This window comes from Coregonus lavaretus (assembly GCF_964263955.1).
Source record: "Coregonus lavaretus genome assembly, contig: HAP1_SCAFFOLD_1083, whole genome shotgun sequence".
NCBI classification, from domain to species: Eukaryota; Metazoa; Chordata; class Actinopteri; order Salmoniformes; family Salmonidae; genus Coregonus; species Coregonus lavaretus.
Window position 1 is genome coordinate 45,217 of NW_028165466.1, and position 26,258 is coordinate 71,474.

Here is a 26,258-nt window from a genome sequence, read left to right on the forward strand (position 1 = left end):
AGCCTCTATTCAGCCCTTCCCCTAGCCACCGACTCTATGCAGGCCCTACCCCTAACCACAGCCTCTATTCAGCCCTTCCCCTAGCCACCGACTCTATGCAGGCCCTACCCCTAACCACAGCCTCTATTCAGCCCTTCCCCTAGCCACCGACTCTATGCAGGCCCTACCCTAACCACAGCCTCTATTCAGCCCTTCCCCTAACCACAGCCTCTATTCAGCCCTTCCCCTAACCACAGCCTCTATTCAGCCCTTCCCCTAACCACAGCCTCTATTCAGCCCTTCCCCTAGCCACCGACTCTATTCAGCCCTTCCCCTAACCACAGCCTCTATTCAGCCCTACCCCTAACCACAGCCTCTATTCAGCCCTTCCCCTAGCCACCGACTCTATGCAGGCCCTACCCCTAACCACAGCCTCTATTCAGCCCTTCCCCTAACCACAGCCTCTATTCAGCCCTTCCCCTAGCCACAGCCTCTATTCAGCCCTTCCCCTAACCACAGCCTCTATTCAGCCCTTCCCCTAGCCACCGACTCTATGCAGGCCCTACCCTAGCCTAGCTCAGCTAATCCCTACCATTGTGATGCAGAGTTGTCAAAATGCTTCAGCAAATGTACATAAGTAACCTAATGTATGTCCCTCTAACTGCCCTGAATGCCTCTGCTGATCCTACAGCTATTGAATGCAGTAATCATGTGCCTAAGAACCAGATTTATACTGTTAGCATTGAGCCGGTGTGCCCGAGGAGGAAGTCCACTGTGTGCAGCTCACCCTGCACTAACATAAAGAACATGACCACATCTACTGCTGCTAAGCTTCCCAGTAAAGCAATAAAAACAAGTAATCATCCCAGAAGAAAAGTGCTCAAAATAGCCCACGTTAACATAATGTAGGTTAAGAAACAAGGTTCATGAAATCAATAATTTGCTAGTAACAGATGACATTCATATTCTGACTATCTCTGAAACTCACTTAGATAATACCTTTGATGAGACAGTGGTAGCAATACAAGGTTATAACATTTACAGAAAAGATAGAAATGCCAACGGTGGAGGTGTTGCTGTTTATATTCAGAACCACATTCCTGTGAAGATTAGAGAGGATCTCATGTTAAATACTGTGGCTACAGGTTCATCTGCCTCACCTAAAGCCCATTCTGGTGGGAAGCTGCTATAGACAACCAAGTGCTAACAGTCAGTATCTGGATAACGTGTGAAATGATTGATAATGAATGTGATATCAATAGAGAGGTATACTTTCTGGGTGATTTTAAATATATAATATAATAATAATATGCCATTTAGCAGACGCTTTTATCCAAAGCGACTTACAGTCATGTGTGCATACATTTTTACGTATGGGTGGTCCCGGGGATCGAACCCACTACCCTGGCGTTACAAGCGCCATGCTCTACCAATTGAGCTACAGAGGACCACAATTTTCCAACTTGGATGGAAAATTACTGAGGATAATAGCGGACGATATTGCCACTCCTATTTGCCATATTTTCAATTTAAGCCTACTAGAAAGTGTGTGCCCTCAGGCCTGGAGGGAAGCAAAAGTCATTCCGCTACCTAAGAATAGTAAAGCCCCCTTTACTGGCTCAAATAGCCGACCAATCAGCCTGTTACCAACCCTTAGTAAACTATTGGGAAAAATTGTGTTTGACCAGATACAATGCTATTTTACATTAACAAATTGACAACGAACTTTCAGCACGCTTATAGAGAAGGACATTCAACAAGCACAGCACTTACACAAATGACTGATGATTGGCTGAGAGAAATTGATGATGAAAAGATTGTGGGGGCTGTTTTGTTAGACTTCAGTGCGGCTTTTGACATTATCGATATACATAACATATGTGTTATGGCTTTACACCCCCTGCTATAATGTGGATAAAGAGTTACCTGTCTAACAGAACACAGAGGGTGTTCTTTAATGGAAGCCTCTCCAACATAATCCAGGTAGAATCAGGAATTCCCCAGGGCAGCTGTCTAGGCCCCTTCATTTATTCAATCTTTACTAACGACATGCCACTGGCTTTGAGTAAATCCAGAGTGTCTATGTATGCGGATGACTCAACACTATACACGTCAGCTACTACAGCGACTGAAATGACTGCAACATTTAACAAAGAGTTGCAGTTAGTTTCAGAATGGGTGGCAAGGAATAAGTTAGTCCTAAATATTTCCAAAACTAAAAGCATTGTATTTGGGTCAAATCATTCACTAAACCCTAAACCTCAACTAAATATTGTAATAAATAATGTGGAAATTGAGCAAGTTGAGGTGACTAAACTGCTTGGAGTAACCCTGGATTGTAAACTGTCATGGTCAAAACATATTGATTCAACAGTAGCTAAGATGGGGAGAAGTCTGTCCCTAATAAAGCGCTGCTCTGCCTTAACAGCACTATCAACAAGGCAGGTCCTACAGGCCCTAGTTTTGTCGCACCTGGACTACTGTTCAGTCGTGTGGTCAGGTGCCACAAAAAATTACTTAGGAAAATTGCAATTGGCTCAGAACAGGGCAGCACGGCTGGCCCTTGGATGTACACAGAGAGCTAACATTAATAATATGCAATGTCGATTTCTCCTGGCTCAAAGTGGAGGAGAGATTGACTTCATCACTTCTTGTGTTTATGAGAGGTGTTGACATGTTGAATGCACCGAGCTGTCTGTTTGAGCTACTGGCGCACAGCTCAGACACCCATGCATACCCCACAAGACATGCCACCAGAGGTCTCTTCACAGTCCCCAAGTCCAGAACAGACTATGGGAGGCGCACAGTACTACATAGAGCCATGACTACATGGAACTCTATTCCACATCAGGTAACTGATGCAAGCAGTAGAATCAGATTGAAAAAACAGATAAAAATATACCTTATGGAACAGTGGGGACTGTGAAGCAACACACACATAGGCACAGACGCATGCACACACACACACGATAACATTCGCACTATACACACACGTACACATGGATTTTGTACTGTGTATATACAGTGAGGGGAAAAAGGTATTTGATCCCCTGCTGATTTTGTACGTTTGCCCACTGACAAAGAAATGATCAGTCTATAATTTTAATGGTAGGTTTATTTGAACAGTGAGAGACAGAATAACAACAAAAAATCCAGAAAAGCGCATGTCAAAAATGTTATAAATTGATTTGCATTTTAATGAGAGAAATAAGTATTTGACCCCCTCTCAATCAGAAAGATTTCTGGCTCCCAGGTGTCTTTTATACAGGTAACGAGCTGAGATTAGGAGCACACTCTTAAAGGGAGTGATTATTCGCAAATGGAAGAAACACAAAATAACTGTCAATCTCCCTCGGCCTGGGGCTCCATGCAAGATCTCACCTTGTGGAGTTGCAATGATCATGAGAAAGGTGAGGAATCAGCCCAGAACTACACGGGAGAATCATGTCAATGATCTCAAGGCAGCTGGGACCATAGTCACCAAGAAAACAATTGGTAACACACTACGCCGTGAAGGACTGAAATCCTGCAGCGCCCGCAAGGTCCCCCTGCTCAAGAAAGCACATATACAGGCCCGTCTGAAGTTTGCCAATGAACATCTGAATGATTCAGAGGAGAACTGGGTGAAGGTGTTGTGGTCAGATGAGACCAAAATCGAGCTCTTTGGCATCAACTCAACTCGCCGTGTTTGGAGGAGGAGGAATGCTGCCTATGACCCCAAGAACACCATCCCCACTGTCAAACATGGAGGTGGAAACATTATGCTTTGGGAGTGTTTTTCTGCTAAGGGGACAGGACAACTTCACCGCATCAAAGGGACGATGGACAGGGCCATGTACTGTCAAATCTTGGGTGAGAACCTCCTTCCATCAGCCAGGGCATTGAAAATGGGTCGTGGATGGGTATTCCAGCATGACAATGACCCAAAACACACGGCCAAGGCAACAAAGGAGTGGCTCAAGAAGAAGCACATTAAGGTCCTGGAGTGGCCTAGCCAGTCTCCAGACCTTAATCCCATAGAAAATCTGTGGAGGGAGCTTAAGGTTCGAGTTGCCAAACGTCAGCCTCGAAACCTTAATGACTTGGAGAAGATCTGCAAAGAGGAGTGGAACAAAATCCCCCCTGAGATGTGTGCAAACCTGGTGGCCAACTACAAGAAACGTCTGACCTCTGTGATTGCCAACAAGGCTTTTGTCACCAAGTACTAAGTCATGTTTTGCAGAGGAGTCAAATACTTATTTCCCTCATTAAAATGCAAATCAATTCATAACATTTTTGACATGCGTTTTTTTGTTGTTATTCTGTCTCTCACTGTTCAAACACACCTACCATTAAAATTATAGACTGATCATGTCTTTGTCAGTGGGCAAACGTACAAAATCAGCAGGGGATCAAATACTTTTTTCCCTCACTGTATGTGGTATTGGTGGAGTAGCGGCCTGAGGGCACACAGTGTATTGTGAATGTATTGTCATGTTTTTAAAATTGTATGAGCTGCCTTAATTTTGCTCGACCCCAGGAAGAGGAGTAGCTGCTGCCTTGGCAGGAACTAATGGGGATCCATAATAAACCCCAGGAAGAGTAGCTTCTGCCTTGGCAGGAACTAATGGGGATCCATAATAAACCCCAGGAAGAGTAGCTGCTGCCTTGGCAGGAACTAATGGGGATCCATAATAAACCCCCAGGAAGAGTAGCTGCTGCCTTGGCAGGAACGAATGGGGATCCATAATAAATACAAATACAAAATACAGCCTCTATGCAGCCCCTACCCTAGCCACAGCCTGCGTCCCAAATCACAACCTTTTCCCTACATAGTGCACAGCTTCCATAGGGAATAGGGTGCCATTTGGGACGCAGTAGGAACAGCACACAGACTGCACAGATGTCTGGGTGGAAAGTCCACACAGCATAGATATCATAGCCCAGTGAGTTTAGCTTAGCTTAGCACAAGATGACTGAGGGATTTGATCTCTGGCTGCACAGTAACATTCACAGCAGCAGACTAAACATGAAAGAGCCAGCAGAACCACTGTCTTAAGGATAGACTCCAGACTCCATGCTGTGGGCCTCAGGGTGCAAGTTCAACCCTTTCAAGGAGAAACATGGAAGTAGGCCGGTCTAGCATGAATGTATAGCCTGTGGAAGTGCTTTGTGTCTGTGTATTGCAACAACAAGGCATTTCTGTCTCTCTCGCTGTGTCTCTGTCTCTCTCTCTCTCTCGCTGTGTCTCTGTCTCTCTCTCGCTGTGTCTCTCTAGCTCTCTCTCTCTCTCTCTCTCGCTGTCTCTCTCTCTCTCTCTCTCGCTCTCTCTCTCTCGCTGTCTCTCTCTCGCTGTGTCTCTCTCTCTCTCTCGCTGTGTCTCTCTAGCTCTCTCTCTCTCTCTCTCTCGCTGTCTCTCTCTCTCTCTCTCTCGCTCTCTCTCTCTCGCTGTCTCTCTCTCTCTCTCTCTCTCGCTCTCTCTCTCTCGCTGTCTCTCTCTCTCTCTCTCTCGCTCTCTCTCTCTCTCTCTCTCTCTCTCTCTCTCTCTCTCTCGCTGTCTCTCTCTCTCTCTCTCTCTCGCTGTGTCTCTGTCTCTCTCTCGCTGTGTCTCTCTAGCTCTCTCTCTCTCTCTCTCTCGCTGTCTCTCTCTCTCTCTCTCTCGCTCTCTCTCTCTCGCTGTCTCTCTCTCTCGCTCTCTCGCTCTCTCTCTCTCTCGCTGTCTCTCTCTCTCTCTCTCTCGCTGTCGCTCTCTCTCTCTCTCTCGCTGTCTCTCTCTCTCTCTCTCTCGCTGTCTCTCTCTCTCTCGCTGTCTCTCTCTCTCTCTCTCTCTCTCGCTGTCGCTCTCTCTCTCTCTGTCTCTCTCTCTCTCTCGCTGTCTCTCTCTCTCTCTCTCTCGCTGTCTCTCTCTCTCTCTCTCGCTGTCTCTGTCTCTCTCGCTGTCTCTCTCTCTCTCGCTGTCTCTCTCTCTCTCTCGCTGTCGCTCTCTCTCTCTCTCGCTGTCGCTCTCTCTCTCTCGCTGTCTCTCTCTCTCTCTCGCTGTCTCTCTCTCTCTCTCTCTCTCTCTCTTGCTGTCTCTCTCTCTCTCTCGCTGTCGCTCTCTCTCTCTCTCTCTCTCGCTGTCTCTCTCTCTCTCGCTGTCTCTCTCTCTCTCTCTCTCTCTCTCTCGCTGTCTCTCTCTCTCTCTCTCTCGCTGTCTCTCTCTCTCTCGCTGTCTCTCTCTCTCTCGCTGTCTCGCTGTCTCTCTCTCTCTCTCTCTCTCTCTCTCTCTCGCTGTCGCTGTCGCTCTCTCTCTCTCTCTCTCTCTCTCTCTCTCCCCCCCCCCCCCCCACCAGTATCTGCTAGGCTAGGGAACAGTAGTCATAATATATGCAGTGTGTCTGTACCAAGGTCATATCTGGAGGCTCATGTCATCATTCCTGGGACGTTCTAAGCCAAGGGGACTGAAACACATGTTTCTATCTAGGCAGTTGTTCTATTGAGTAATGTAGTGATAAGAGACTTTGAACTTCAATACATTATGGCAGCCCGACGCGTTCAACTTATTAACCTTATTTTTTTTAGATTAGTTAAGAGACGTGACACCATTTAGAAGATGTAGCTATTCACTAGTCTGTAGGAGAAACAATCAATCTCGGATATAAAGGTGAAAAATAGAGTGAAAACACAGACAACAATCAATCTCGATGTCCATGTTTTCGCTGTGTTTTTCACCTTTGCATCCGAGATTGATTGTTTCACCTACAGACTAGCGTCTTGTCCAGGGGGCGTCATTGTACACGAAGCTGGCTCACGCTACAGAAACAGGAGGTGTGGCTCCTTCCCTAGAGCCCGTTCTGGCTGGGACAAGACTTACTTAGAATCAATCAATCTCTCTTCCTTTCAGATCACAGACGTGTCGTTGCCAAACTACCTGGTGGCGTCGTCAGTAGGCCTGCTGCCCACACAGCTTCTAAACTCCTACCTGGGCACCACGCTGCGCACCATGGAGGACGTCATCGCAGAACAGAGCGTCAGCGGATACTTTGTCTTCAGTCTGCAGGTGAGACAGAACAGGGTGTTTAGTAGATAATTTGTCAGTAATAATACATGGGATTTATATTCAGTGCTTTTCAAATACCCGAAGACGCTTCAGGTGAGTTAGTGGCAGGCTGGCAGTCAGACTCACAGGTGCCATGAATAGTGCAGCCTAAACGTCCAGTGCCTTCAGAAAGTTATTCACACCCCTTCACTTTCTCCACGTTTTGTTGTGTTACAGCCTGAATTTAAAATGGATTAAATTGAGATGTTGTGTCACTGGCCGACACACCATAATGTCAAAGTGGAATCATGTTTTTCGACATTTTTACTAATGAATGAAAAATGAAAAGCTGAAATGTCTTGAGTTAATAAGTCTTCAACCCCTTTGTTATGTAAAGCCTAAATACGTTCAGGGGTAAAAATGTGCTTAACAAGTCACATAATAAGTTGCATGGACTCACTCTGTGTGCAATAATAGTGTTTAACATAACATCTCTGTACCCCACACATACACTTATCTGTAAGGTCCCTCAGTCGAGTAGTGAGGTTTTCCAATGCCTCGCAAAGAAGGGCACCAACAAAATGTGGATTAAGTCAAGGGGGGATGAATACTTTCTGAAGGCATTGTAGCTAACTTTAGCAGCCAGGAAGCTACTTTGTGTTTAGTCTGCAGCTGAGCCAGCAGCAGGGGTCTGTCCCTAGGGGCCAGTTTCCCAGACACAGATTAAACCCCAGACACAGATTAAACCCCAGACACAGATTAAAACCCCAGACACAGATTAAAACCCCAGACACAGATTAAAACCCCAGACACAGATTAAACCCCAGACACAGATTAAACCCCAGACACAGATTAAACCCCAGACACAGATTAAACCCCAGACACAGATTAAAACCCCAGACACAGATTAAAACCCCAGACACAGATTAAACCCCAGACACAGATTAAAACCCCAGACACAGATTAAACCCCAGACACAGATTAAAACCCCAGACACAGATTAAAACCCCAGACACAGATTAAACCCCAGACACAGATTAAACCCCAGACACAGATTAAAACCCCAGACACAGATTAAAACCCCAGACACAGATTAAAACCCCAGACACAGATTAAACCCCAGACACAGATTAAAACCATCCCCTCGAGGTTGTTTCCTCTCTTGTTTATTATCTCAACGCTGCACCCAAATACCTTTTTTTGTTTAGATGCCAGTTCTTGGTTCTTCAAGTCAGTCACACCTTTTGTACCTTTTCAAGAGAACCTTTTGTACCTTTTCAAGAGAACCTTTTGTACCTTTTCAAGAGAACCTTTGTACCTTTTCAAGAGAACCTTTGTACCTTTTCAAGAGAACCTTTTGTACCTTTTCAAGAGAACCTCTGTACCTTTTCAAGAGAACCTTTGTACCTTTTCAAGAGAACCTTTTGTACCTTTTCAAGAGAACCTTTGTACCTTTTCAAGAGAACCTTTTGTACCTTTTCAAGAGAACCTTTGTACCTTTTCAAGAGAACCTTTGTACCTTTTCAAGAGAACCTTTGTACCTTTTCAAGAGAACCTTTGTACCTTTTCAAGAGAACCTTTGTACCTTTTCAAGAGAACCTTTGTACCTTTTCAAGAGAACCTTTTGTACCTTTTCAAGAGAACCTTTGTACCTTTTCAAGAGAACCTTTGTACCTTTTCAAGAGAACCTTTGTACCTTTTCAAGAGAACCTTTTGTACCTTTTCAAGAGAACCTTTGTACCTTTTCAAGAGAACCTTTTGTACCTTTTCAAGAGAACCTTTGTACCTTTTCAAGAGAACCTTTTGTACCTTTTCAAGAGAACCTTTTGTACCTTTTCAAGAGAACCTTTTGTACCTTTTCAAGAGAACCTTTGTACCTTTTCAAGAGAACCTTCCATGAAGCACAACATATTCATCAGCAAATAGACCCCCTAGGCAGCTAGCAGAAACAGTACATGTTGGATGGATGGATAAAGAAATTAAACCTTTATTGAACATCATCAATGTTGATGTTCTGACAGTTATCTTGCCTCATCCTCTTCCTCTCTCAGGTCATCATCATCATCATCAGTATAGGCCTCATGTTCTATGTGGTCCATCGGCCCCAGTTATTCTGTGGTTCTCTCCAGTATGGTTCTATCCCGTATGGTTCTAAACAGTATGGTTCTAAACCACATTTCTCTTCTCTCTCAGATCATCATTAGTATAGGCTTGATGTTCTACGGTAATTACATGGTTCTACACAGCATGGTTCTAAATAGCATGGTTCACGATGGTTCTCTCTCCCTCCTCTCTCAGATCATCATCAGTATAGGCCTCGTGTTCCATGTGGTAGTAATTCAGTGGTTCTAAAACACGGTTCTGTTTCCCTCTCCCTCAGATCATCATCAGTATAGGCCTGATGTTCTACGTGGTCCATCGGGCCCAGGTGGAGCTGAATGCGGCCATCGCTGCCTGTCAGATGGAGCTGAAGACATCACACATGAACGGCACTTCCACCAATCACAGCGGCTTCACCTACTGCAGCAAGAGGGCGTCGGCCGGGGGTGGGATCATCAACGTGGTCTGATAAATGTCTCAAAACCCTGATTGGACACGAGCGACCGGGATCGAACTGAACACTGATTGGCCAGTGGAGCAGTTCTGGTATCTGATAGGAACTGCCTTCCACGGTGAGGAGTCGGGAGTGAGTTGCACCTACCAAATAGGGGTGCTGATTGTGGGGATCTATGGGGCTTGTAGCTGCAGCCGAGGGGTGTTTAGGCAGGTACGGTGGTGTTAGCATCATGGACTATGCAGCACAGCTCAACCATTCAGATGTCAATAAGATCAATGGGTTCTGTTCTACAGTGTGGGACCAGGGGCTATGCTATATGTTCAACTAATTTCCAATGGTTCAGCGGTACAGTACAGTACGGGGGCTTTTCTATTGATTTTGTCCTTTTCACTACCAGCGTTCCCCCAAACTCGGTCCTCCGGACCCCAAGGGGGGGGGGGGGGGGCACGATTTGTTTTTTTGCCCTAGCACTACACAGCTGATTCAAATAATCAAAGATTGATGATGAGTTGGTTAGTTGAATCAGCTGTGTCGTGCTAGGGCAAAACCCAAAACGTGGACCCGGGGTGGGGTGGGGGGGCCCAGGACCGAGTTTGGGAAACCCAGCTCTAGAGGAATGCTATAAGATACCGCTGTTTCTTTTTCCTGTCAGGTTCACTACAACAGGCATAATGATGACGTATGGTTTATTGACCATAGCTGAGAGGGTCACTGGAACAGAGGCACAACCTGGCTGGTCCCAAATGGCACCCTATTCCATGCGCACTACTTCTGACCAGAGCCCTATGGTTCCTAGAGGGGTAGGGTGCCATTCGGGACGCGTCTGTCTATCATGTTCAATATGCTAATAATATGAATGTGCAAAATAGACCTAGAGTTTGTTGTGTTCTGTTTCCATGTTCAAACCAAAGCCCTCCCCATGCACCTCTGTTAATATTACAGATGTTAAAAGTTTCCAAGTCTTTTTTTATTTTTTGGGTTAATTCATTTGGTTTTTATTAATATTATTATTTGCATTTTTATGTTGATTTTCAAATGTTGATTTTCAAATGTTAATTAATGGAATTATTTGGATAAGTTTCAGTCTGTAGTTGAATTCTCTTTAATTGTGCCTTATTGTTTAAGATATCCTGTTGGTGTTACCAGGCTATCAGTACTGGCAAACAGGGTGGGACATTGTGCCTTATTGTTTAAGATAGCCTGGTAACACCAACAGGATATCAGTACTGGCAAACAGGGTGGGACATAGCCTGGTAACACCAACAGGATATCAGTACTGGCAAACAGGGTGGGACATAGCCTGGTAACACCAACAGGATATCAGTACTGGCAAACAGGGAGGGACTAAACTGAACTTGTCCAATAAGAACCAGTTGTTTTGAGCAGGACCCAGGTTGTGAGTGCTGGCTAGGACTAAGAGAAGACCGTCCGCTGGTCCTGTCCTGGCGGTCCAATGGGAACAGTTCTGCTTTGGCCTGGCGGTCCAATGGGAACAGTTCTGCTTTGGCCTGGCGGTCCAATGGGAACAGTTCTGCTTTGGCCTGGCGGTCCATTGGGAACAGTTCTGCTTTGGCCTGGCGGTCCAATGGGAACAGTTCTGCTTTGGCCTGGCGGTCCAATGGGAACAGTTCTGCTTTGGCCTGGCGGTCCAATGGGAACAGTTCTGCTTTGGCCTGGCGGTCCGGGATCATTTTATCGGCTCTGCAGTTCTGACAGGAACAGATGGAAAGATGAGACATTCTCAGCAGGAAATGTTGTAATGTTCTGCCAAGGAACCCTGAGTACAGTATGATCTGATTTTAATGTAGGCTAGCTAGCTTAACCATTCTGATTCACTGTAGGGTAGCTAGTTTAACCATTCTGATTCACTGTAGGGTAGCTAGCTTAACCATTCTGATTCACTGTAGGGTAGCTAGCTTAACCATTCTGATTCACTGTAGGGTAGCTAGTTTAACCATTCTGCTCACTATAGAAAAGTATCTTGTATTGTGAGGATAGCTGTAGATGAATATGGTCCTTAGATCTGTTTTGCCGTCATGGCGGCACACCCAGACTGGTACCCGGGCTGTGCACTTCTCCCAAATAGAAAACTACTTTCTACTGTGAGTAAAAATGATAGCTGTTTACGTCTCTCTGGCCTGCTTCAGATAATCCTACAACTATTTATTTGTTTTGGGGAGTTTTGTTTTGGGGAGTTTTTTATTTGATTTTTGCAGTCTGTTTATAGTTTTGGCTGTGTGATTATTTTGATAATGGATTGTTCTTTCTCCAGTGCAATAACACCAGACAACCAATGACAGGATAATCGATCAATAACACCAGACAACCAATGACAGGATACTCGATCAATAACACCAGACAACCAATGGCAGGATACTCGATCAATAACACCAGACAACCAATGACAGGATACTCGATCAATAACACCAGACAACCAATGACAGGATACTCGATCAATAACACCAGACAACCAATGGCAGGATACTCAATCAATAACACCAGACAACCAATGACAGGATACTCGATCAATAACACCAGACAACCAATGACAGGATACTCGATCAATAACACCAGACAACCAATGACAGGATACTCGATCAATAACACCAGACAACCAATGGCAGGATACTCGATCAATAACACCAGACAACCAATGACAGGATACTCGATCAATAACACCAGACAACCAATGGCAGGATACTCGATCAATAACACCAGACAACCAATGACAGGATACTCGATCAATAACACCAGACAACCGATGGCAGGATACTCGATCAATAACACCAGACAACCAATGACAGGATACTCATCCTTATAATGCTGTAGTTTTTTGTAACCAAACTAAAGGAATTGCACACACACACAGAGACAAAGGAAAACAAGGTGTAGACGAGGCGTCTTAAGGTTATATCCCTGTATGCAGTGTTCCTGACTTCCAGATGACGTGACGGCTGTTCTTCTCTGGGCCGTACTAAAAGTAAATGCTTATCAAATGTCAGCATTTTGACCCCATTTGAGTTGAAGTTTAATGTTACATTTGACCTAGTTATTAATAGCTACAGTGGGGAGAACAAGTATTTGATACACTGCCGATTTTGCAGGTTTTCCTACTTACAAAGCATGTAGAGGTCTGTAATTTTTATCATAGGTACACTTCAACTGTGAGAGACTGAATCTAAAACAAAAATCCAGAAAATCACATTATATGATTTTAAGTAATTAATTTGCATTTTATTGCATGACATAAGTATTTGATCACCTACCAACCAGTAAGAATTCCGGCTCTCACAGACCTGTTAGTTTTTCTTTAAGAAGCCCTCCTGTTCTCCACTCATTACCTGTATTAACTGCACCTGTTTGAACTCGTTACCTGTATAAAAGACACCTGTCCACACACTGAATCAAACAGACTCCAACCTCTCCACAATGGCCAAGACCAGAGAGCTGTGTAAGGACATCAGGGATAAAATTGTAGACCTGCACAAGGCTGGGATGGGCTACAGGACAATAGGCAAGCAGCTTGGTGAGAAGGCAACAACTGTTGGCGCAATTATTAGAAAATGGAAGAAGTTCAAGATGACGGTCAATCACCCTCGGTCTGGGGCTCCATGCAAGATCTCACCTCGTGGGGCATCAATGATCATGAGGAAGGTGAGGGATCAGCCCAGAACTACACGGCAGGACCTGGTCAATGACCTGAAGAGAGCTGGGACCACAGTCTCAAAGAAAACCATTAGTAACACACTACGCCGTCATGGATTAAAATCCTGCAGCGCACGCAAGGTCCCCCCCAGCGCATGTCCAGGCCCGTCTGAAGTTTGCCAATGACCATCTGGATGATCCAGAGGAGGAATGGGAGAAGGTAATGTGGTCTGATGAGACAAAAATAGAGCTTTTTGGTCTAAACTCCACTCGCCGTGTTTGGAGGAAGAAGAAGGATGAGTACAACCCCAAGAACACCATCCCAACCGTGAAGCATGGATGTGGAAACATCATTCTTTGGGGATGCTTTTCTGCAAAGGGGACAGGACGACTGCACCGTATTGAGGGGAAGATGGATGGGGCCATGTATCACGAGATCTTGGCCAACAACCTCCTTCCCTCATTAAGAGCATTGAAGATGGGTCGTGGCTGGGTCTTCCAGCATGACAACGACCCGAAACACACAGCCAGGGCAACTAAGGAGTGGCTCCGTAAGAAGCATCTCAAGGTCCTGGGTGGCCTAGCCAGTCTCCAGACCTGAACCCAATAGAAAATCTTTGGAGGGAGCTGAAAGTCTGTATTGCCCAGCGACAGCCCCGAAACCTGAAGGATCTGGAGGAGGTCTGTATGGAGGAGTGGGCCAAAATCCCTGCTGCAGTGTGTGCAAACCTGGTCAAGACCTACAGGAAACGTATGATCTCTGTAATTGCAAACAAAGGTTTCTGTACCAAATATTAAGTTCTGCTTTTCTGATGTATCAAATACTTTTGTCATGCAATAAAATGCAAATTAATTACTTAAAAATCATACAATGTGATTTTCTGGATTTTTGTTTTAGAATCCGTCTCTCACAGTTGAAGTGTACCTATGATAAAAATTACAGACCTCTACATGCTTTGTAAGTAGGAAAACCTGCAAAATCGGCAGTGTATCAAATACTTGTTCTCCCCACTGTATGTGTTACTTTAGATTTTTCATGAGAACTGTTATGTTTTAGATTTGACGTTTTTAAAGATACGACTATATAATGAAGGTTTGCACAGTCTAAACTCTAGATGTAACAATAATTTCACATTGTGAACATACAAGAATCTCTAGAGATCCAGATTCAAGCTGGTTTAAGAAGTCACTAGTATATAAAATGGTGTATCTTTAAAACCAACAATCAAACATGAACATGGATGCAAAACGATGAATGTGATCATAATTATGTGCATACTTTATTAAATGGACTTGAATATTTTTATTGTGGTGATGCTGCTCCTCTGAAAGGTCTAACAGAGGATACTGACAAGGGCTTCTACCAAACAGAGGATACTGACAAGGGCTTCTACCAAACATCTGGTCTGGTTTGGTTCCCAAGCCTGACATAGCCTGGTCCCAGACCTGTTTGTGATGTTGTAATAATAATAATAAAAATACTAATAATATGCCACTTTGCAGATGCTTTAATCCCACTACCTTGGCGTAACAAGCGCCGTGCTCTACCAGCTGAGTTACAGAGGACCGATGTCCTGCCAAAATGACCATGGGTGTTGGGCTTGTCTATAACACAAACCGATCTGACACCAGGCTATCTATCTCTTCCATCTAGGTGTTGGGCTTGTCTATAACACAAACCGATCTGACACCAGGCTATCTCTTCCATCTCTAGGTGTTGGGCTTGTCTATAACACAAACCGATCTGACACCAGGCTATCTCTTCCATCTCTAGGTGTTGGGCTTGTCTATAACACAAACCGATCTGACACCAGGCTATCTCTTCCATCTCTAGGTGTTGGGCTTGTCTATAACACAAACCGATCTGACACCAGGCTATCTCTTCCATCTCTAGGTGTTGGGCTTGTCTATAACACAAACCGATCTGACACCAGGCTATCTCTTCCATCTCTAGGTGTTGGGCTTGTCTATAACACAAACCGATCTGACACCAGGCTATCTCTTCCATCTCTAGGTGTTGGGCTTGTCTATAACACAAACCGATCTGACACCAGGCTATCTCTTCCATCTCTAGGTGTTGGGCTTGTCTATAACACAAACCGATCTGACACCAGGCTATCTCTTCCATCTCTAGGTGTTGGGCTTGTCTATAACACAAACCGATCTGACACCAGGCTATCTCTTCCATCTCTAGGTGTTGGGCTTGTCTATAACACAAACCGATCTGACACCAGGCTATCTCTTCCATCTCTAGGTGTTGGGCTTGTCTATAACACAAACCGATCTGACACCAGGCTATCTCTTCCATCTCTAGGTGTTGGGCTTGTCTATAACACAAACCGATCTGACACCAGGCTATCTCTTCCATCTCTAGGTGTTGGGCTTGTCTATAACACAAACCGATCTGACACCAGGCTATCTCTTCCATCTCTAGGTGTTGGGCTTGTCTATAACACAAACCGATCTGACACCAGGCTATCTCTTCCATCTCTAGGTGTTGGGCTTGTCTATAACACAAACCGATCTGACACCAGGCTATCTCTTCCATCTCTAGGTGTTGGGCTTGTCTATAACACAAACCGATCTGACACCAGGCTATCTCTTCCATCTCTAGGTGTTGGGCTTGTCTATAACACAAACCGATCTGACACCAGGCTATCTCTTCCATCTCTAGGTGTTGGGCTTGTCTATAACATAATATCTCTTCCATCTTTTGTCATTCTTCTACTCTGGGTTTGGAAGCAGCGCAGACAGAGTATGATTATACACCAACACGTTCCGTCTGTCAGTTGGTTGTCTCTCTCAAAAAGCTGTTGAATGCATTCAGAAAGTATTCAGACCCCTTGACTTTTTCCGCATGTTGTTACCTTACAGCCTTATTCTACAATGGATTCAATTGTTTATTTCTCCCCTCATCAATCTACACACAATACCCCATAATGACAACGCATCAAACAGTTTTTTAGAAATTTTTGCAAATGTGTATATATTTTTTTGTTTAAATATAACATTTACATAAGTATTCAGACCCTTTACTCAGTACTTTGTTGAAGCACCTTTGGCAGCGATTACAGCCTCAAGTCTTCTTGGGTATGACGCTACAAGCTTGGCACACCTGTATTTGGGGAGTTTCTCCCATTCTTCTCTGCAGATCCTCTCAAGCTCTGTCAGGTTAGATGGGGAGCGTTGCTGCACAGCTATTTTCAGGTCTCTCCAGAGATGTTCGATCGGGTTCAAGTCCGGGCTCTGGCTGGGCCACTCAAGGACATTCAGAGACTTGTCCCGAAGCCACTCCTGCATTGTCTTGGCTGTGTGCTTAGGGTCGTTGTCCTGTTGGAAGGTGAACCTTCACCCCAGTCTGAGGTCCTGAGCGCTCTGGAGCAGGTTTTCATCAAGGATCTCTCTGTACTTTGCTCCGTTCATCTTTGCCTCGATCCTGACTAGTCTCCCAGTCCCTGCCGCTGAAAAACATCCCCACAACATGATGCTGCCACCACCATGCTTCACCATAGGGATGGTGCCAGGTTTCCTCCAGACGTGACGCTTGGCATTCAATTTATAACATTTTTTACTTACTTTTTTCTGGATTTTTTTGTTGTTATTCTGTCTCTCACTGTTCAAATAAACCTACCATTAAAATTATAGACTGATCATTTCTTTGTCAGTGGGCAAACGTACAAAATCAGCAGGGGATCAAATACGTTTTTCCCTCACTGTATCTCCACAGAGGAACTCTGGAGCTCTGTCAGAGTGACCATCGGGTTCTTGGTCACCTCCCTCACCAAGGCACTTCTCCCCCGATTGTTCAGTTTGGCCGGACGGCCAGCTCTAGGAAGAGTCTTGGTGGTTCCAAACTTCTTCCATTTAAGATTTAATGATGGAGGCTACTGTGTTCCTGGGGACCTTCACTGCTGCAGAAATGTTTTGGTACCCTTCCCCAGATCTGTGCCTCGACACAATCCTGTCTCTGAGCTCTACGGACAATTCCTTCGACCTCATGGCCTGGTTTTTGCTCTGACATGCACTGTCAACTGTGGGACCTTATATAGACAGGTGTGTGCCTTTCCAAATCATGTCCAATCAATTGAATTTACCACAGGTGGACACCAATCAAGTTGTAGAAACATCTCAAGGATGATCAATGGGAACAGGATGCACCTGAGCTCAATTTCGAGTCTTATAGCAAAGGGTCTGAATACTTATGTAAATAAGATATTGATGTTTATTTTATTTTTTTATAAATTTGCAAAAATCTCTAAAACCTGTTTTCACTTTGTCATTCTGGGGTATTGTTTGTAGATTGCTGAGGAGCACATTTAATTCGATCAATTTTAGAATAAGGCTGTAACGTAATGCACTGTATGTGTATACCAGAATGAGTTCTTCACTATTTCTGAGAAAGAATGGGGGCCTTCTCTATCCTGAATTTAGCAATAATGTTTTGAAAAGTGTGCAGAAATGTGATGACGGGACTATATTGATGTGCAAAGAGCCTTTGCGTGACCCTGGACAACACCCTGTCGTTCTTCGCTAACATCAAGGCGGTGACCCGATCCTGTAGGTTCATGCTCTACAACATTCGGAGAGTACGACCCTGCCTTACACAGGAAGCGGCACAGGTCCTAATCCAGGCACTTGTCATCTCCCGTCTGGATCACTGCAACTCGCTGTTGGCTGGGCTCCCTGCCTGTGCCATTAAACCCCTACAACTCATCCAGAATGCCGCAGCCAGTCTGGTGTTCAACCTTCCCAAGTTCTCTCACGTCACCCCGCTCCTCCGCACACTCCACTGGCTTCCAGTTGAAGCCTGCATCTGCTACAAGACCATGGTGCTTGCCTACGGAGCTGTGAGGGGAACGGCACCTCCGTACCTTCAGGCTCTGATCAGTCCCTACACCCAAACGAGGGCATTGCGTTCATCAACCTCTGGCCTGCTGGCCCCCCTACCTCTGCGGAAGCACAGTTCCCGCTCAGCCCAGTCAAAACTGTTCGCTGCTCTGGCACCCCAATGGTGGATCAAGCTCCCTCACGACGCCAGGACAGCGGAGTCACTGACCACCTTCCGGAGACACTCGAAACCCCACCTCTTTAAGGAATACCTGGGATAGGATAAAGTAATCGTTCTACCCCCCCTTACCCCAAACCCCCCAAAAAATAAAAAAAAATAAAAAAAACATATTGTAAAGTGGTTATCCCACTGGCTACAAGGTGAATGCACCAATTTGTAAGTCGCTCTGGATAAGAGCGTCTGCTAAATGACGTAAATGTAATTATTATAAAGACAGGGCTAATCAGGGATCAGAGTACATTATTATTATAAAGACAGAAATGTGATGACGGGACTATATTGATGTTGATTGAATTGAACAATATTAACGGGCAGAATCATACAACATTCCCTGGCTTGGGTTATAACGTCATAGCCTGGATCCCAGATCAGTTTGTGTTGTCTTGCCAACTCCTATCTATGGTGACAATGACCATTGGAGTTAGCCTGGATCCCAGATCTGTTTGTGCTTTTACCTACTTCATGATGTCATTCACGCCAAGACAAAGAGTGGCCTAACACGTCGCCATAGACGGACCGACGCTACGCCAACTCTACTCTGTCCACCAGCACAGCATTTCAACTCCTATTATTTAGACAAACAAATGGGGCAGTTGGAAAAAGTGTAATCTCATCCCTAAACGGCTCTAGCCACTGATCTCAGGGACGAGGTTAGTAAAGGTGTAATCTCTAGCCACTGATCTCGGGGACGAGGTTAGTAAAGGTGTAATCTCTAGCCACTGATCTCGGGGACGAGGTTAGTAAAGGTGTAATCTCTAGCCACTGATCTCGGGGACGAGGTTAGTAAAGGTGTAATCTCTAGCCACTGATCACTGGGACGAGGTTAGTAAAGGTGTAATCTCTAGCCACTGATCTCGGGGACGAGGTTAGTAAAGGTGTAATCTCTAGCCACTGATCTCGGGGACGAGGTTAGTAAAGGTGTAATCTCTAGCCACTGATCTCGGGGACGAGGTTAGTAAAGGTGTAATCTCTAGCCACTGATCACTGGGACGAGGTTAGTAAAGGTGTAATCTCTAGCCACTGATCTCTGGGACGAGGTTAGTAAAGGTGTAATCTCCAGCCACTGATCACGGGGACGAGGTTAGTAAAGGTGTAATCTCTAGCCACTGATCTCGGGGACGAGGTTAGTAAAGGTGTAATCTCTAGCCACTGATCTCGGGGACGAGGTTAGTAAAGGTGTAATCTCTAGCCACTGATCTCTGGGACGAGGTTAGTAAAGGTGTAATCTCTAGCCACTGATCTCGGGGACGAGGTTAGTAAAGGTGTAATCTCTAGCCACTGATCTCTGGGACGAGGTTAGTAAAGGTGTAATCTCTAGCCACTGATCTCGGGGACGAGGTTAGTAAAGGTGTAATCTCTAGCCACTGATCTCGGGGACGAGGTTAGTAAAGGTGTAATCTCTAGCCACTGATCTCGGGGACAAGGTTAGTAAAGGTGTAATCTCTAGCCACTGATCTCGGGGACGAGGTTAGTAAAGGTGTAATCTCTAGCCACTGATCTCGGGGACGAGGTTAGTAAAGGTGTAATCTCTAGCCACTGATCTCGGGGACGAGGTTAGTAAAGGTGTAATCTCTAGCCACTGATCTCGGGGACGAGGTTAGTAAAGGTGTAATCTCTAGCCACTGATCTCTGGGACGAGGTTAGTAAAGGTGTAATCTCTAGCCACTGATCTCGGGGACGAGGTTAGTAAAGGTGTAATCTCTAGCCACTGATCACTGGGACGAGGTTAGTAAAGGTGTAATCTCTAGCCACTGATCTCGGGGACGAGGTTAGTAAAGGTGTAATCTCTAGCCACTGATCTCGGGGACGAGGTTAGTAAAGGTGTAATCTCTAGCCACTGATCTCGGGGACGAGGTTAGTAAAGGTGTAATCTCTAGCCACTGATCTCGGGGACGAGGTTAGTAAAGGTGTAATCTCTAGCCACTGATCTCGGGGACGAGGTTAGTAAAGGTGTAATCTCTAGCCACTGATCTCGGGGACGAGGTAAGTAAAGGTGTAATCTCTAGCCACTGATCTCTGGGACGAGGTTAGTAAAGGTGTAATCTCTAGCCACTGATCTCGGGGACGAGGTTAGTAAAGGTGTAATCTCTAGCCACTGATCTCGGGGACGAGGTTAGTAAAGGTGTAATCTCTAGCCACTGAGTCTGGGGACGAGGTTAGTAAAAGTGTAATGGGAAATAAATACACAACGTTATCAAGGGACAGAATGGTGAATTAACTTGCATTACATTACTTCAAAAATGTTAAATGGGATTTTATTCTATAAAAACTTGAAAGATTTAGAATATTAGAAATGTATAAAAACTGAAGGGGATTTTACCTACATCAAAAGCTTTGGTTTCTGTTCATCTGTTGGCTCTCCTTAACATAGACATAGTTATGCAACAATGGATTTCCACAGGAAGTCTTCCATAGACCTACTAAGCCAAACGCCTGGTCCAAGATCTGTTTGTACCGTCTAGCCAACTCCCAAACAGTGTTTTGACATGACAATGACCATAAGAGTTGGATATACAGTTGACACATATACAAACTGATCTGGGTCCAGGCTAACAAACGCCCTACATCTGTGAGCTAACTGGAGTCTGGTGAAGTAGCCCCTAGATGCTGGGTCAGTTTAGCATTTTCCCCAACTAATGGTTAAGGTTAGGATTAGGGGAGGGGACACTGATCCTGGATCTGTACCTAAGGGAAACTTCACCCCAGAGTGATCTACCCGCACATTAGCTTCAGATAAGGGCAGACCAGGTACTATGAAATACTCCCCCACCTGTATCAAGTGCATTAGACATATACTGTATTTTGTCATACAGATAATGTCAGCGTATGAATTGATATTCATCGCGGTACTATGCGGTGTATCTCTGTACTATGGTACTGTGCAGTGCACAGTTGAAGTCGAAAGTTCACATACACCTTAGCCAAATACATTTAAACTCAGTTTTTCACAATTCCTGACATTTAATCCTAGTAAAGATGCCCTGTCTTAGGTCAGTTAGGATCACCACTTTATTTTAAGAATGTGAAATGTCAGAATAATTGTAGAGAGATTAATTTATTTAAGCTTTTATTTCTTTCATTACATTCCCAGTGGGTCAGAAGTTTACATACAATCAAATTAGTATTTGGTAGCATTGCCTTTAAATTGTTTAACTTGGGTGAAATGTTTCAGGTAGCCTTCCACAAGCTTCCCACAATAAGTTGGGTGAATTCTGGCCCATTCCTCCTGACAGAGCTGGTGTAACTGAGTCAGGTTTGTAGGCCTCCTTGCTCGCACATGCTTTTTCAGTTCTGCCCACAAATCTTCTGTAGGATTGAGGTCAGGGCTTTGTGATGGCCACTCCAAAACCTTGACTTTGTTGTCCTTAAGCCATTTTGCCACAACTTTGGAAGTATGCTTGGGGTCATTGTCCATTTGGAAGACCCATTTGCAACCAAGCTTAAACTTCCTGACTGATGTCTTGAGATGTTGCTTCAATATATCCACATAATTTTCCTTCCTCATTATGCCATCTATTTTGTGAAGGGCACCAGTCTCTCCTGCAGCAAAGCACCCCCACAGCATGATGCTGCCACCCCCGTGCTTCACGGTTGGGATGGTGTTCTTTGGCTTGCAAGCTACCCCATTTTTCCTCCAAACATAACGATGGTCATTATGGCCAAACAGTTCTATTTTTGTTTCATCAGACCAGAGGACATTTCTCCAAAAAGTACGATCTTTGTCCCCATGTGCAGTTGCAAACCGTAGTCTGGCTTTTTCATGGCGATTTTGGAGCAGTGGCTTCTTCCTTCCTGAGCAGCCTTTCAGGTTATGTCGATATAGGACTTGTTTTACTGTGGATATTGATACTTTTGTACCTGTTTCCTCCAGTATCCTCACAAGGTCCTTTGCTGTTGTTCTGGGATTGATTTGCACATTTCGCACCAATGTACGTTCATCTCTAGGAGACAGAACACGTCTCCTTCCTTATGCTTGCGTACTATTGTTTGTACAGATGAACGTGGTACCTTCAGGCGTTTGGAAATTGCTCCCAAGGATGAACCAGACTGATTTCTTATGATTTTCCTATGATGTTTGTTAACAAGAAATTTGTGGAGTGGTTGAAAAAACGAGTTTTAATGACTCCAACCTAAGTGTATGTAAACTTCCGACTTCAACTGTATCTCTGTACTATGGTACTATGCAGTTCAGTGTTATTTATGAAATAAAAGCAAAACAAACTGCCACCAATGTTTTAAGTTTCTAAGATGCTCATTGAAATATTTAGCAAAACACTGAGGATAGAGGTTTATGTGTCTAAGGCACTGCATCGCAGTGCTAACTGTGTCACTAGAGATCCTGGTTCGAATCCAGGCTCTGTCGCAGCCGGCCGCGACCGGGAGACTCATGGGCGGCGCACAATTGGCCGAGCGTCGTCCAGGGTAGGGAAGGGAATGGCCGGCAGGGATGTAGCTCAGTTGATAGAGCATGGCGTTTGCAACGCCAGGGTTGTGGGTTCGACGCCAGGGTTGTGGGTTCGATTCCCACGGGGGGCCAGTATAAAAAAAATATGTATTCACTAACTGTAAGTCGCTCTGGATAAGAGCGTCTGCTAAATGACTAAAAAAAAAAAAAAAAAAAATGTGTTAATATTGGTAACTACTGCACCGAGCTAAATGATACATGGACATTCAGGGACAGGTTGGTTCATCTGGACCCTCCCCTGTTAGTTATTGATTGACTGGGGACCTGATATGAGTGATCTGGACCCTCCCCTGTTAGTTATTGATTGACTGGGGACCTGATACGAGTGATCTGGACCCTCCCCTGTTAGTTATTGATTGACTGGGGACCTGATATGAGTGATCTGGACCCTCCCCTGTTAGTTATTGATTGACTGGGGACCTGATACGAGTGATGTTGGGTAACTAAGATCTGATTATCAACTACAGAGATGGGCTTTGGGAACGTTACACATGTCTGCTTTCATCTTGTAGAGTTCTGAACATACAGGATGACCCTGGTGACGAGTAGGGTCGGCTGAACTGGAATGGAATGCCCCTAAACAGTGACCCAGGTAAAGGGTATGTCCCAAACGGCACCCTATTCCCTATATAGTGCACTACTTTAGACCAGAGAATGGCACCCTATTCCCTATATAGTGCACTACTTTAGACCAGAGAATGGCACCCTATTCCCTATATAGTGCACTACTTTAGACCAGAGAATGGCACCCTATTCCCTATATAGTGCACTACTTTAGACCAGAGAATGGCACCCTATTCCCTATATAGTGCACTACTTTAGACCAGAGAATGGCACCCTATTCCCTATATAGTGCACTACTTTAGACCAGAGAATGGCACCCTATTCCCTATATAGTGCACTACTTTAGACCAGAGAATGGCACCCTATTCCCTATATAGTGCACTACTTTAGACCAGAGAATGGCAGCCTATTCCCTATATAGTGCACTACTTTAGACCAGAGAATGGCACCCTATTCCCTATATAGTGCACTACTTTAGACCAGAGAATGGCACCCTATTCCCTATATAGTGCACTACTTTAGACCAGAGAATGGCACCCTATTCCCTATATAGTACACTACTTTAGACCAGAGAATGGCACCCTATTCCCTATATAGTGCACTACTTTAGACCAGAGAATGGCACCCTATTCCCTATATAGAGCACTACTTTAGACCAGAGAATGGCACCCTATTCCCTATATAGTGCACTACTTTAGACCAGAGAATGGCACCCTATTCCCTATATAGTGCACTACTTTAGACCAGAGAATGGCACCCTATTCTCTACATAGTGCACTACGGGCCTTGGTCACTAGTAGTGCACTCAGTAGGGGATAGGATGTAGCCCGAGTCTGAATCTCCACGTCGTCCCTCTTATCCCCTGTTATCAATGACAACTAAATAACCCTGCTCTCCCTCCTGCAGAAAAAACGGTGGTTTTCCCTAACTGTCACTCACAGCCTGCGACTAAATCAATGACTTCCCGTCACGAGCTGTTGGGGATCAGTACAATCATAGGGCTCTGGTCTAAAGTAGTGCACTATATAGGGAATAGGGTGCCATTCTCTGGTCTAAAGTAGTGCACTATATAGGGAATAGGGTGCCATTCTCTGGTCTAAAGTAGTGCACTATATAGGGAATAGGGTGCCATTCTCTGGTCTAAAGTAGTGCACTATATAGGGAATAGGGTGCCATTCTCTGGTCTAAAGTAGTGCACTATATAGGGAATAGGGTGCCATTCTCTGGTCTAAAGTAGTGCACTATATAGGGACTAGGGTGCCATTCTCTGGTCTAAAGTAGTGCACTATATAGGGAATAGGGTGCCATTCTCTGGTCTAAAGTAGTGCACTATATAGGGAATAGGGTGCCATTCTCTGGTCTAAAGTAGTGCACTATATAGGGAATAGGGTGCCATTCTCTGGTCTAAAGTAGTGCACTATATAGGGAATAGGGTGCCATTCTCTGGTCTAAAGTAGTGCACTATATAGGGAATAGGGTGCCATTCTCTGGTCTAAAGTAGTGCACTATATAGGGACTAGGGTGCCATTCTCTGGTCTAAAGTAGTGCACTACATAGGGAATAGGGTGCCATTCTCTAGTCTAAAGTAGTGCACTATATAGGGAATAGGGTGCCATTCTCTGGTCTCAAGTAGTGTACTATATAGGGAATGGGGTGCCATTCTCTGGTCTAAAGTAGTGCACTATATAGGGAATAGGGTGCCATTCTCTGGTCTAAAGTAGTGCACTATATAGGGAATAGGGTGCCATTCTCTGGTCTAAAGTAGTGCACTATATAGGGAATAGGGTGCCATTCTCTGGTCTAAAGTAGTGCACTATATAGGGACTAGGGTGCCATTCTCTGGTCTAAAGTAGTGCACTACATAGGGAATAGGGTGCCATTCTCTAGTCTAAAGTAGTGCACTATATAGGGAATAGGGTGCCATTCTCTGGTCTCAAGTAGTGTACTATATAGGGAATGGGGTGCCATTCTCTGGTCTAAAGTAGTGCACTATATAGGGAATAGGGTGCCATTCTCTGGTCTAAAGTAGTGCACTATATAGGGAATAGGGTGCCATTCTCTGGTCTAAAGTAGTGCACTATATAGGGACTAGGGTGCCATTCTCTGGTCTAAAGTAGTGCACTACATAGGGAATAGGGTGCCATTCTCTAGTCTAAAGTAGTGCACTATATAGGGAATAGGGTGCCATTCTCTGGTCTCAAGTAGTGTACTATATAGGGAATGGGGTGCCATTCTCTGGTCTAAAGTAGTGCACTATATAGGGAATAGGGTGCCATTCTCTGGTCTAAAGTAGTGCACTATATAGGGAATAGGGTGCCATTAGCGACGCACAGTCGGTGTATAGACTGTGTATGACAGTCAGTGAGTTCTCCGGCTCTTCACACAGACTGACAGGAAAAATATAGCATGCTCCTGGGCTCAGTGTGTCAGAGGTGATGGACTGTGGTAGTGATGGATGGATGTCTCAGAGTAGTGATGGACTGTGGTTGTGATGGATGGATGTCTCAGAGTAGTGATGGACTGTGGTTGTGATGGATGGATGTCTCAGAGTAGTGATGGACTGTGGTTGTGATGGATGGATGTCTCAGAGTGGTGATGGACTGTGGTAGTGATGGATGGATGTCTCAGAGTAGTGATGGACTGTGGTTGTGATGGATGGATGTCTCAGAGTAGTGATGGACTGTGGTTGTGATGGATGGATGTCTCAGAGTAGTGATGGACTGTGGTTGTGATGGATGGATGTCTCAGAGTAGTGATGGACTGTGGTTGTGATGGATGGATGTCTCAGAGTAGTGATGGACTGTGGTTGTGATGGATGGATGTCTCAGAGTAGTGATAGACTGTGGTAGTGATGGATGTCTCATTGTGATGGACTGTGGTAGTGATGGATGTCTCATTGTGATGGACTGTGGTAGTGATGGATGTCTCATTGTGATGGACTGTGGTAGTGATGGATGTCTCATTGTGATGGACTGTGGTAGTG

The 26,258-nt window shown here is 44.9% G+C and overlaps 1 protein-coding gene across 1 annotated transcript in view; it reads left to right on the forward strand.

Moving 5' to 3' along the window:
• The window catches only part of LOC311115827 (transmembrane protein 64-like), a 29,248-nt gene extending 19,301 nt beyond the window's left edge, over positions 1-9,947 (forward strand). Inside the window, exons 2-3 of the mRNA XM_084190954.1 lie at positions 6,842-6,997; positions 9,357-9,947. Coding sequence (XP_084047080.1) covers positions 6,842-6,997; positions 9,357-9,545 — 345 coding nt within the window. The 3' untranslated portion in view covers positions 9,546-9,947. The remainder of the gene's footprint in view (positions 1-6,841; positions 6,998-9,356) is intronic.
• Positions 9,948-26,258: the final 16,311 nt, after the last annotated feature.